At 47.4% G+C, this 13,445-nt stretch overlaps 1 protein-coding gene across 1 annotated transcript in view; it reads right to left on the reverse strand.

Annotated features, from left to right (window-relative positions):
• Nucleotides 1-13,445, reverse strand: part of nav2a (neuron navigator 2a) — a 572,427-nt gene that overhangs the window by 183,069 nt on the left and 375,913 nt on the right. Inside the window, 2 exon segments of the mRNA XM_055649181.1 lie at nt 1,307-1,415; nt 10,634-10,746. Coding sequence (XP_055505156.1) covers nt 1,307-1,415; nt 10,634-10,746 — 222 coding nt within the window.

The raw sequence follows: 13,445 nt of genomic DNA on the forward strand, positions 1-13,445 counted from the left end.
TTGATCAAATCCTCTGTCGGAGAGATGGGCTTGTAGGACGGACAGCTGGTCTACACCGAAGATAGACGCAGAAAGTTGGAGTAATGCCCCTGTCCCACTTAGGAAACCTGAACGGAAACCTCTGGAGACAAGTTACTGACAATGAGACTCAACAAGACGACTTTGAACTTAGTACATCGACTGGGTGGGGGAGGGATGGAGAGAGAGGGGATGCAAGGGTTGGAGAAATGAAGTTGGAGAAATCAATATTCATACCGAAAGCAGACACATAAAGCTGGAGTAACTCAGCACGACAGGCAACATCTATGGAGAGAAGGAATGGGTGACGGTTTTTGGTCGAGACCCACTTCAGCCTGCCTTCGACTTAAACCAGCATCTGCAGTTCTATAAGAAAGAACTGCAAATGCTGGTAAAATCGAAGGTAGACACAAAATGAGAAGGAGTTTCTTCCCAGAGGCAATTCGGACTGTAAACGCCTATCTCACCAGGGACTAACTCTACTGAACGTTTTGCCTTCCATTATTTATTATGTAAAAGAATATGTGTGTTATGATTGTGTTTATAATTTGTTTGGTTGTTTTGTTGTTTGTCTTTTGCACAAAAGTCCGCGAGGATTGCCACAATTTCATAGTAACATAGAAACATAGAGGTGCAGGAGTAGCCATTCGGCCCTTCGAGCCTGCACCGCCATTCAATATGATCATGGCTGATCATCCAACTCAGTATCCCGTACCTGCCTTCTCTCCATACCCCCTGTCCCCTTAGCCACAAGGGCCACATCTAACTCCCTCTTAAATATAGCCAATGAACTGGCCTCAACTACCCTCTGTGGCAGAGAGTTCCAGAGATTCACCACTCTCTGTGTGAAAAAAGTTCTTCTCATCTCGGGAGAAAGGATTTCCCCCTTATCCTTAAGCTGTGACCCCTTGTCCTGGAAAACATCGGGCGAAATCTTCTAGCCTGCCAACCCCTTAAGAATTGTGTAAGTTTCTATAAGATCCCCTCTTAATCTCCTAAATTCTAGAGAGTATAAACCAAGTCTATCCAGTCTAAACCAAGTCTATCCAGTATTTCACTGCACATCTCGTATGTGTATGTGACAAATAAACTTGACTTGAAAATGCTGGAGAAACTCAGCGGGTGAGGCAGCATCTATGGAGAGAAGTAAAAGGTGCGCCAATTCCTTCTCTCCATAGATGCTGCGTCACCCGCTGAGTTTCTCCAGCATTTTGTGTCTATCTACAGTTCTGTCCTGCATATCAATGTCCATACCGCTGGGCTGTAAACCTGCAAGTGGATTTGGTACCTATGGGTGATTTGTGTCCCTCGTAGACTGGACATCGTCTCCTCCAGGTTCTGGCGAAGGTCGGCGATGTTCTTGACGGTCCGTAGCCTGCGAGTCTCTGGGTCCTCCCCTGTGGAAGCAGAATTGACATTTGACATTTAGTCCTGCCAGCTCGACTGAAAATAACAATTCAACGAGACTCGAGAGAAATTCACTTTTATGTTCCTTTACATTTTCATGCCGTTAGGGTTCAAATCCAAGTGCGTTTCAAAGCATGAGAAATGCAATTGTTAAAGCCCTGTCCCACGGTACGAGTTCATTCCAAGAGCTCTCCCGAGTTTAAAAAAAATCAAACTCGTGGCAAGCACGGAGAATGTACGTAGCGGGTACGTCAGAGCTCGGGGACGTCTCTTTGCAGCTCGTAACGCTAACGGCAGGTACTCGGGAAGACTCGCTAATGGCAGGTAAGCACGGGAAGACTGGTGAAAATCTTTCAACATGTTGAAAAATGTCCACGAGAGCCCCGAGTACTGACGAGCGTCCATTACCGTAAATCTCCGAGTTCGAATCAGGGCAAACTCGGGACAGCTCTTGGAATGAACTCGTACCGTGGGACAGGGGTTTTAGGAAGGAACTGGAGACTTACCAAAATTAAATCTCATTAACAATATTTTATCTGGAAATATTATTTCAGATTTTTATTTTATAAGCACTGCCACTGCCACAAACGGCAAGATGAACCTTTATATTGTTGGATTATTTTGTGTGTTCAATGTCTTCCAGAAATACTATTAGCATTCATTTGATCCATGTTTCAAAATGATTAGTTCAGTTTAGAGATATAGTGCGGAAACAGGCCCTTCGGCCCATCGAGTCCAGGCTGACCAACATTCCCCCAAACACTAGCACTATCCGACACACACTAGGGACAATTTATACTTGTGCCAAGCCAATTAACCGACAAACCTGTACGTCATTGGAGTGTGGGAGAAAACCGAAGATCACGGAGAAAACCTACGCAGGTCACGGGGAGAACGTACAAACTCCGTACAGACAGCACCCGTAGTCAGGATCGAACCCGGATCTCTGCGGCTGTGAGGCAGCAACTCTACCGCTGCGCCACCGTGCCGCCCTCTGGGGAAACTAAAAATTCAACGGCACTCGAGAGAAATTCACTATTGTGCTCCTGTACATGTTCATGTGTGTTTCAAAACAGGAGAACTGCACTTGTTAGGAGGGTACAGTGAAAAGCTTTGCTTTGTGTGCCATCCAAACAGTTCATATATACCATATAATCAAGGTGAAGGGGAAAAGATTTAATTGGAATCTGAGGTATGGAACAAGCTGCCAGAGGAGGTAGTTGAGGCTGGGGCTATCCCATCGTTTAAGAAACAGTTAGACAGGTATATGTATGGGACAGGTTTGGAGGGATATGGACCAAGTGCAGACAAGTGGGACTAGTGTAGCTGGGACATTGTTGGCCAGTGTGGGCGACTTGGGCCGAAGGGCCTGTTTCCACACTGTATCACTCTATGACTAAGTCAAACACTCGTGCAATAGGACAAGCAAAGAGCAAGATACAGAGTGCAGAATATGGTTCTCAGCATTGTAGCGCATCAGTTCCAGAGACAAAGTCCAATGTCCGCAATGGGGTAGAGGTGAACCGGACAGTAACACGCTCGTACATTGTTAGAGTCGATGACGGCACCTGCCGACGCAACAAACAACATCTTCTGCCTGTGAAGGAGCCAATCCCTCCTCCTTATTATCCGGATCATACATCCGGGACAGGCTAGATGCAGGAAGATTGCTCCCGATGTTGCGGAAGTCCAGGACAAGGGGTCACACAGTTTGAGGATAAGGGGGAAATCCTTTAAAACCGAGATGAGAAGAACTTTTTTCACACAGAGAGTGGTGAATCTCTGGAACTCTCTGCCGCAGAGGGTAGTCGAGGCCAGTTCATTGGCTATATTTAAGAGGGAGTTAGATGTGGCCATTGTGGCTAAGGGGATCAGAGGGTATGGAGAGAAGGCAGGTACGGGATACTGAGTTGGATGATCAGCCATGATCATATTGAATGGCGGTGCAGGCTCGAAGGGCAGAATGGCCTCTACTCCTGCACCTAATTTCTATGTTTCTATGTTTCTATACAAGTTCATTTCAATCTGCATCTGGTGGCTCTCGCATGCTCTTGCCAGCACAGCAATCCATGCCTGCGACAGTTCCTCTGTCTGTCCCATATTTCCCTGCACCACAGTCTCCTGCTTCGACCCCAGTGGAGTTGGTCCACTCCCCCACGGTGGTGAATTCACCAACTCTGTCCCCAGGGATGAGGAATGGAGATGGCCTCTTGCCGGTCGTGTATCCGGACTATGTTAAGGGGTTGGACAGGCTAGACGCAGGAAGATTGTTCCTGATGTTGGGGAAGTCCAGAACAAGGGGTCACAGTTTAAGGATAAGGGGGATTTCTTTTCGCACCGAGATGAGAACATTTTTTTTTCACACAGAGAGTGGTGAATCTCTGGAATTCTCTGCCACAGAAAGTAGCTGAGACCAGTTCATTGGCTATATTTAAGAGGGGGTTAGATGTGGCCCTTGTGGCTAAAGGGATCAAGGGGTATGGAGAGAAGGCAGGTACAGGATACTGAGTTGGATGATCAGCCATGATCATATTGAATGGCGGTGCAGGCTCGAAGGGCCAAATGGCCTCTACTCCTGCACCTAATTTCTATGTTTGACTTTACATATATTGGTTTTATTTTGCTTTGCTTAGTTGTGGGTATACAGTGTTATTGATTCTTTAAGAGGGGGGATGTAGATCAGTGGCTCATGTTATGAGTCATGCTTTTGTAGTTACGTCCACTAGCTAGTCACGGTCTACTGCACTCCGCAGTCTGAAGTGAACTCTCAAGTGAGAGCTTGTAGTTGTTTATACTAAATAAACAGTGTCCAACCTGACATGGTGTGAGGCCTTTAGTATTACAAGGGCTCCAAACCAACACCTAGCTTATGGAAGGACCATTCAGAAGCCTGATAACAGAGGGGAAGAAGCTCTTCCTGAGTCTGGTGTTGCGCGCTTTCAAGCTTCTGTACCTTGTGCCGGACGGGAGCGGGGAGGAGAAGGAATGGCTGGGGTGGGACCAGACTTTGATTATGTTGGCTGCTTTTCTGAGGCAGCGTGAAGTGCAGATGGAGTCAGAGTTCTAGGAGCAGAATTAGGCCATTCGGCCCATCAGGTATATTCCGCCATTCAATCATGGTCATAGGGTCATAAGTGATAAGAACAGAATTAGGCCATTCGGCCCATCAAGTCAGCCATGATCAGCCATGATCATATTGAATGGCGGTGCAGGCTCGAAGGGCCGAATGGCCTACTCCTGCACCTAATTTCTATGTTTCTATGTTAAGTCAACTCTGCAATCCAATCATGGCTGATCTATCTCTCCCTCCTAACCCCATTCTCCTGCCTTCTCCCCGTACTAATCAAGAATCAGTCTATCTCTGCCTTAAAAATATCCATTGACGGCCTCCACAGCCTTCTGTGGCAAAGAGTTCCACAGATTCACCACCCTCTGACTAAAGAAATTCCTCCTCATCTCCTTCTTAAAGGAACGTCCTTTGATTCTGAGGCTATGACCTCTAATCCTAGATCGATCTATCTTCTCCTCTCGAGCCAATTCTCCTGCCCTCTCCGCATTGCCTCCGCAAGTCTAGAATGTGTGACGGACTGGGCTACATCTGCCCACCCCCAGTTTAAATCCCATTCGGGAATATTTTGGAGGAGCAAGAACCAGGAAGAGTACAATTGTAATCTCTGCAATTGTAAACCCGACTGCAGAAACACATGCTAGGTAGACAAAAATGCTGGAGAAACTCAGCGGGTGAGGCAGCATCTGTGGAGCGAAGGAATAGGTGACGTTTCGGGTCGAGAGCCTTCAGCGAGTGAGGCAGCATCTATGGAGCGAAGGAAATAGGCGACGTTTCGGGCCGAGACCCTATGGGTCTCGACCCGAAACGTCGCCTATTTCCTTCAGAAGGGTCTCAACCCGAAACGTTACCTATTCCTTCACTCCATAGACACTGCCTCCCCCGCTGAGTTCCTCCAGAATTGTTTGTCCACCTTCGATTTTTCCAGCACCTGCAGTTCTTCCTTGAACAGAAACAAACGCTGATCGTTTTTTTGACCAAACGGTTTTGGTCGGCACGGCAGTGGCGGGGTCTGGCTCGGATTCCCCAGCGGCAGCCTACTCACGGTTGAGGTTCTGGTACACGTCCAGCATTGTCAGCAGAGTCTGCTCGTTGACTTGGGCGATGCCTTCCCACACGCAGGTGTGATGCACGTGCACCTGGCGCATCTCGCCGCTCCCGCCCGCGGGCACGTGCCTCCCTCGAGCGGCCCGGCTCAACCCCGGCGTGCTCCGCGGCTCCTGCGCCCGGCCTTTCGGTCCGCACGACGCGGGAATCCTGCTCGCTCGGGACGCCGCCCTGTCCTGCCCCTCCACCAACCCGAGCGCCTTCCTCGAAACCTTGGACGGGCTCAGCTCCGCGGATGACGATGGGGACTTCCCCGTTACTCCCCCGCTCAGTCTGTGGTGGGGTCTTGATTCTTTCTTGTTGTGGCTGTAACTCCAAGTTAGCAGAGGGCTGCTTCTGGTTTTGGCCCCAAACACGTTAGCGTTTTTAGACAGATGAAAGCGATTTGTATCATTGGCTCGATCCATTCTCAGGAGGACAATACAAGTCTGAAGAAGGGTCCCGGACCGAATACTTTCACCCCGGAGATGCTGCCTGACCCGGTGAGTCGCTCCAGCGCTTTGCCTCTATCTTGAGATTCTCTTCTTTGTTCTGATCACTCATCCAAGTGGAACGGTGGTCACTGCAACTTGAGGGGTAGAGACTTCAAACTGCTGAACGCCAAGCAAACCGCACTGACTGACTGTGTGCCTCAGCGGCCGGTACGAGTCCTATCGGGCGTTGCTGTTCATAATGCAGGCACGATCTTTCTCCACAGCCTCCAGTCCCAGCTCAAGACGGCAGCAATTCTTTCAGCTGGGTCTGCCCACTTTGCTTGGAAGTGATTGGTCTCTCTTTCCCCGTTTTCTTTCCGCTGGCGTTCAAAGTGACTGATGGTAAATAGATGCCCGTTGTGCATTTGGACAAGGGGGACAACTTATTGACAAAACTTCTGGTCATGACTGAGCCCTGCTTTGATTCGCCACGCCGCTTAATATGCATCTGGTGTTTCCCTTTATCGCACTTGTATTTGTCTTTTTCCAAAGCCTGCCATGGCACAAACAGCTAGAGAACGACACAATACGGGCTGGGCACAGTCCAGACTACAGAACACCCATTCACTACCTTTAATGCGTTGAATCCCTGCTCTATTGAAGCAACAACAGCCGCATTCCAACTTTCCCCAGCTCCAACCCCCACCTTACATCCACAGGGAGCGGGACACTGAAAATATCTTTTTATCTCTTGCAGAATGAAATTCCTATCGTCAGGAAGCGCGCATAGATTAATGGAGCAGTTTGTTTTCCCAATCACACTGGATCTGAGCGTTTTACTGGGTAGGTTTTAGAGTCAAGCGTATTTTAGCCTGTGGGAAGTATTACCCAGCCTAGCACATTGAAAACATAGTCATGGCATGTGTTCATTTAGGCAAGAGCAACTTCAACTAGAAATCAGTGCCACAGGAAGTGGAGGAGAATTATAATTTTGTATTCATTGGATCATCAAAGATGAACGGAAATAAAAGCAAAATTTACATAGAATCTTTAGAAAAGCATCATAATTTGCAAAAATACGCATAATTTGCAGGTGACAATACACTGGTCGCGACTTGTCAAATATTATTATGTTCACTTCTGTTAAACGCTTCTTGTAGAGTTTCTTAATTGAAAATAACCAAAATAAATGTGGCACGGTGGCGCAGCGGTAGAGTTGCTGCCTCACAGCGCCAGAGACCCAGGTTCGATCCTGACTATGAGTCCTGTCTGTACAGAGTTTATACCAACCGCCCCGTGACCTGCGTGGGTTTTCCCCTGGGGATCCGGTTTCCTCCCACACGCCAAAGACTTAAAAGTTTGTCGGCTGATGGCCTTGGCAAAATTGTAAATTGTCCCTAGTGTGTGTGTAGGATAGTGTTAGTGTGCGGGGATCGCTGGTCGGTGCGGACTCGGTGGGCCGAAGGGCCTGTTTCCGCGCCGTATCTCTAAACTAAATGAGCAGTGCAATTACTTTGTTGTGAAGTTTGGATGGTGTTGAGGTTCGTTACTGAAGTGTCCAGAATACTGTTGGGTTTGTAACTTTCCAGTTTAAAGTCACTTCTGATAAAATCCCAACTCAATACTGTACTACTAAAACATTAAAAATCAGTTACCCACTCATGGGTTTAGTATCACTAGAGTCATGAAATCAACTGGCTGTGGAAGGAAAGGATTCCAACACTAAGCACTGGCCTGGTTAGTGTTTTGTTCGTTTTGCTGACATCAACCACGGGCATGTTACTGAAGCCCTTTCCCCTCCACCACTCCAAACGAGCTGTTGTCGAAGCCAAACTGAAGAGGGGGAGGGTTCCTCATTGAATCGGAGTTGACAAAGGCAGCGGGAGAAAACAAAACACGACACAACTGAAGGCCTTGTCAAGTACCCATTATAAACCCTCAGCTTCTGACAAAGCCAACAGTAGCATACGAATCCCCTCCCTGCAAGAGCAAAGAAGCCGATCCACTGGCAACACTCGAAATGCTAAATGAGAAAGTTCCAAGGGGCTACATTTTACAATTCAATTAAAATTAAAATTAAATCAATGCAGCACATAAATCAATGAAAAATCAGTATTGATGATCAATAATTGAATGGCGCATATGGTAGATCTCTCGTCGGAGGAAGGGTCTCGACCCAAAACGACACCCACTCCTTCTCTCCAGAGATGCTGCCTGCCCTGCTGAGTTACTCCAGCTTTCTGTGTCTATCTGGTAGGGCTGCTGCCATACAGTGCCAGAGTCCCGGATTCAATAGACAATAGACAATAGGTGCAGGAGTAGGCCATTTGGCCCTTCGAGCCAGCAATGATCACATTGAATGGCGGTGCTCGCTGGAAGGGCCTAATGGCCCACTCCTGCACCTGTTATCTATTGTCTATTGAAGATCGGGCAGCATCATCAGCCATTGCTTAACGCAAGCGCAGCGGGAGATTTTGCAGCCGAACTATTGTGTGTTGCAGTCGGTAATCTGTTGCCTCGGGGAGAGGGTTTAGTAAGGGGGGGGGTGCGAGTCCTGGCAAATGCCAACGTAAGTATTGATACTCAAACACAGCGCTCTCATTCTAGTTCCCCCGAAGGACTGTGGCAGTTGTCCAAACGAGAATATTTTGGGGACATCAGAAAAAGGGCTTGCTTGTAGAATTAGTTCAGAGCAATAGAATGGCCACTCCCTCTTCTCCCCTCTCCCATCAGGCAAAAAGTACAAACGCATACACCCAGATTCAGGGACAGTTTCCTCCCAGCTGTTATCAGGCAACTGAATCATCCTACACCAACCAGAGAGCAATGTTAAACTACTATCTAACTCACTGGTGACCCTCGGACTATCCTTGATCGGACTTTGCTGACTTTACCATGCACTAAAAGTTATTCCCTTGTCATGTATCTATACACTGTAAGCGGCTCGATTGTAATCATGTATTGTCTTTCCGCACCAAAGGTTTTCCACTGTATCTGGGTACAAGTGACAATAAACTAAACTGTAACGGAAATGACAAAGAGGAATACACAAATGCACTCAGGAGTTTAGAAGGATGAGAGGGTATCTTATTGAAACATATAAGATTGTTAAGGGTTTGGACACGCTAGAGGCAGGAAAATTGTTCCCGATGTTGGGGGAGTCCAGAACCAGGGGCCACAGTTTAAGAATAAGGGGTAAGACATTTAGAACGGAGACGTGGAAACACTTTTTCTCACAGAGAGTTGTGAGTCTATGGAATAGGTCGGTGGAGGCCGGTTCTCTGGATGCTTTCAAGAGAGAGCTAGATAGGGCTCTTAAAAATAGCGAAGTCAGGGGATATGGGGAGAAGGCAGGAACGGGGTACTGATTGGGGATGATCAGCCATGATCACATTGAATGGCGGTGCTGGCTCGAAGGGCCGAATGGCCTACTCCTGTACCTATTGTCTATTGTCTATTGTCAAAGAAAAGCATTTCTAAAAATTGGCCGGGCTTATGTTGTGAACTTGCCAACGCAAAATTGAAATCTTTGACTTTACACAATCAGCGTGAGAAGGGATCAGGAGAATACTTCCACTGCTTATGTCCAGGGTAAGGCAGCACAAAACCCAATATGCTTATGAGAACAGTAAAAAAAACTGTTAAAAAATCTACATCAATCATGTCGCATTTGTCAACATCTTTTTTGTCCAAATGTACTGTCAGAGCCAGGCCAAACACAAGTTGGAGTAACAGCGTCTCCTATTTCGCTTGGACAACTTACAGCCCAGTGGTATGAATTTTGATGTCTCTAACTTCAGAGAGCATTCCCTCTCTCTCCACACCTCCCCCACCCAAGTTGCACCAGCTTCTCGTTTACACCCAACAAACAGCTAACAACGACCGTTTCCTTCCTCATCGTTACTTTTCTGCATATCTTTCATTCATTGTTCTTCATCTCTCCACATCACCGACTAGATCTCCCGTTTCCCTTATCCATAACCAGTCTGAAGATGGGTCTCGAACCGAAACGTCACCCATCCCTTCTCTCCAGAGATGCTGCCTGTCCCGCTGAGTTACTCCAGCTTTTTGTGTCTATCCCCGGTTACAACCCAGCAGTGCATTGATTTTTCTAACTTCAAGTAACCCCTCCCTCTCCATCCCTCCCCCACCCTGGTTGTCGAACTAGTTTCATTGTTGTCCTGCTGAGTTCCAGTGCATCACTCGTTCTCACCTTCCCGACAGCCAACAATGGATCATTGTGGCCTCCGTCTTTCCTTGATCCTCGTTGCTGGCTTTGATTTGCCCTTTTGCAAACCCTTCATTCATTCGTTTCGTGTTCCTTTCCACCCCCTCTAGTTTCCCTCTCAGTCTGAATAAGCCTCCCGACCCGAAACGTCACCTATTCCTTTTCTCCAGAGATGCTGCCTGACCCGCTGAGTTGCCTCCAGATTTTTTGTGCCTGTCTTCTGCGGAACGTAGAAATCTGACTCTAAGTTACGGCACTTGGAGTCAAATATCATTAGGACGGAATATACCCATGGCTGCGTCACCCGACAGAGATGCGAGTGTACGTTGACAAGCTTCGTAGTTTATAAAACAAGGCATCTTTTCGGTTAGTGTTAAAGCTGGGTTTACATACCAGGCAGTTCTTCGATACAGGCTTGTCCGTTTTTGCTGTCGAGGACGGTATCCATGTTCAATCCCGCAACGCCGGATTCAGTCATTACATTTCCTTCATTGTCTGTCTGTGACCTAAAAAACAAACCCAGTGCAAATATAAACCTTCTTTAATGGAGTGTAGAGCAGCCCGCTGCATAATTGATCAGTCCCTTATGAAGTGACTGTATAGAAAGAGAAAAATGCACTGAACCAGAGGTCGGTTCATTGCCGGCACGCAGAGTCACTGGTACCCTACAATTCATTCTGTTTCACTCCATGGATTGAATAGATGTTACACTTGAAAAATTAAACCAATACAATTTCAAAATAACACCTAAAAATGCAGAGAGTATTTGACTTTTGTTAACAGAAGTTGATTATATTTATATATTATCTCTCAGAAATATATATATATATACATACATATATATGAAGAAGGGTCTCAATCCCATTCCTTTTCTCCAGAGAAAGCTGCCTGTCATAGAAACATAGAAAATAGGTGCAGGAGTAGGCCATTCGGCCCTTCGAGCCTGCACCACCATTCAATATGATCATGGCTGATCATCCAACTCAGTATCCTGTACCTGCCTTCTCTCCATACCCCCCGGATCCCTTTAGGCACAAGGGCCACACCTAACTCCCTCTTAAATATAGCCAATGAACTGTGGCCTCAACTACCTTCTGTGGCAGAGAATTCCAGAGATTCACCATTCTCTGTGTGAAAAATGTTTTCCTCATCTCGGTCCTAAAAGATTTCCCCCTTATCCTTAAACTGTGTGACCCCTTGTTCTGGATTCTCCCAACATCGTCCCGCTGAGTTACTCCAGCTTTTCTGTGTCTAACCAGCATCTGCAGTTCCTTCCCGCACACTTGATGGTATTTTGATTCCAGTTCCTTCTCACTTTGTCTTTCAGTCCGTTTCATTTTGCATCTTCCGTGTTTCTGACGACTGCGAGTGGGCTCTTACTCATCCGCCTTACCCGCTGTTGCTCGACAGTTTCCGTGCTGTTTCTGTTTTATCTCCCCTGGTACAGTCCTTGCCTCTCCTCCGCCTTTGCCAGTGAAGACAAGATAATGAGGTCAGGACAGGCAGCGGCAGAGAGGACTGGGAGTCGCTCCAAATCGGTCACTCACCGTGTGAGAACTCAACAGCCATTGGAGCAGCACGTAGTCTTGGCAGGAGGGAAGGGTTTTGTTTCGGTCACTTCCAAAGAGATTGCAGGCAAGGGACATTACGGGCAACTTGGGACATTTTCTTAAAGCTTTACTTTTTGACAGCGCCTCCCCAAAACCATCGCTCTTGCCTCCTGGGGAAGACCGGAGATCTTTAGAAACCCAACACTTGGATGGGTGCTCCACCAAGATCAGCCATGATCACCTTGAATGGCGGTGCTGGCTCGAAGGGCCGAATGGCCTACTCCTGCACCTGTCGTCTATTGTCTGTGACACGCAACATCCTGATTGAGGAATATCTCATGTTTAAGAAAGAACTGCAGATGCTGGAAAAATCGAAGGTAGACAAAATTGCTGGAGAAACTCAGCGGGTGAGGCAGCATCTATGGAGCGAAGGAATAGGTGACGTTTCGGGTCGAGACCCTTCCTCAGACTGAAGAAGGGTCTGAAGTCTGAAGAAGGGTCTGAAGAACATCAGTCTGAAGAAGGGTCCCGACCCGAAACGTCACCTATTCCTTCACTCCATAGATGCTGCCTCACCCGCTGAGTTTCTCCAGCATTTTTGTCTACCGAGGAATACCTAATTGTTCTTTCGTCATTCTGGGTCCAAACGCTGTCATTCCCCACTCAACAGCACTGTCGGATCGCCTTTACCATTTGGACAACAGCAAGTAAACAAGACAAAGGGTGGTGGGTGTATGGAACGAGCTGACGGAGGAGGTAGTCGAGGCAGGGACTATCGCAATGTTTAAGAAACAATTAGACAGGTACATGGATAGGACAGGTTTGGAGGGATAAGAGGCAAACACAGTCAGGTAGGACTAGTGTAGATGCGGCACGTTGGTCGGTGTGGGCAAGGTGGGCCGAAGGGCCTGTTTCCACGATGCATGAATCAATAATTCTAAGCTTCCACACCTCCACCTTCTCAAGGATGGACAATAAATGCTGACCTCACCAATAATGGCTATGCATCCAAGACAAGTAATGTGTAGGAAAGAACTGCAGGTGCTGGTTTAAATCGAAGGTAGATACAAAATGCTGGAGTTACTCAGCAGTTGAGGCAGCTTCTCTGGAGAGAAGGGATGGGCAACATTTTGGGTGGAGACCCTAGTTCCTTCACTCCAACAGATGCTGCCTCACCCGCTGAGTTACTCCAGCATTTTGTGTCTACAAGTAAACTTTATTTTGAAGCAAAAGCAAAAAGCTGAATTTATGCTCATGGTATTAGAGTCATAGAGTGATACAGCATGGAAACAGGCCATTTGGCCCAACCTGCCCACAATGACTAACATGCCCCATCCACACTGGTCCCACCTGCCTGCATTTGGCCCATATCCTTCCAAACCCGTCCTATAGAAACTAGGTGCAGGAGCAGGCCATTCGGCCCTTCGAGCCTGCACCGCCATTCAATATGATCATGGCTGACCATCCAACTCAGTATCCCGTACCTGCCTTCTCTCCATTCCCCCTGATCCTTTTAGCCACATGGGCCACATCTAACTCCCTCTTAAATATAGCCATGTACCTGTCTAATTGTTTCTTAAACGTTGCAATAGTCCCTGCCTCGACTATCTCCTCTGGCAGCTCGTTCCATACACCCACCACCCTTTGTGTGAAAA

Source organism: Leucoraja erinacea, chromosome 18 (genome assembly GCF_028641065.1).
Source record: "Leucoraja erinacea ecotype New England chromosome 18, Leri_hhj_1, whole genome shotgun sequence".
Classification (NCBI taxonomy): domain Eukaryota; kingdom Metazoa; phylum Chordata; class Chondrichthyes; order Rajiformes; family Rajidae; genus Leucoraja; species Leucoraja erinaceus.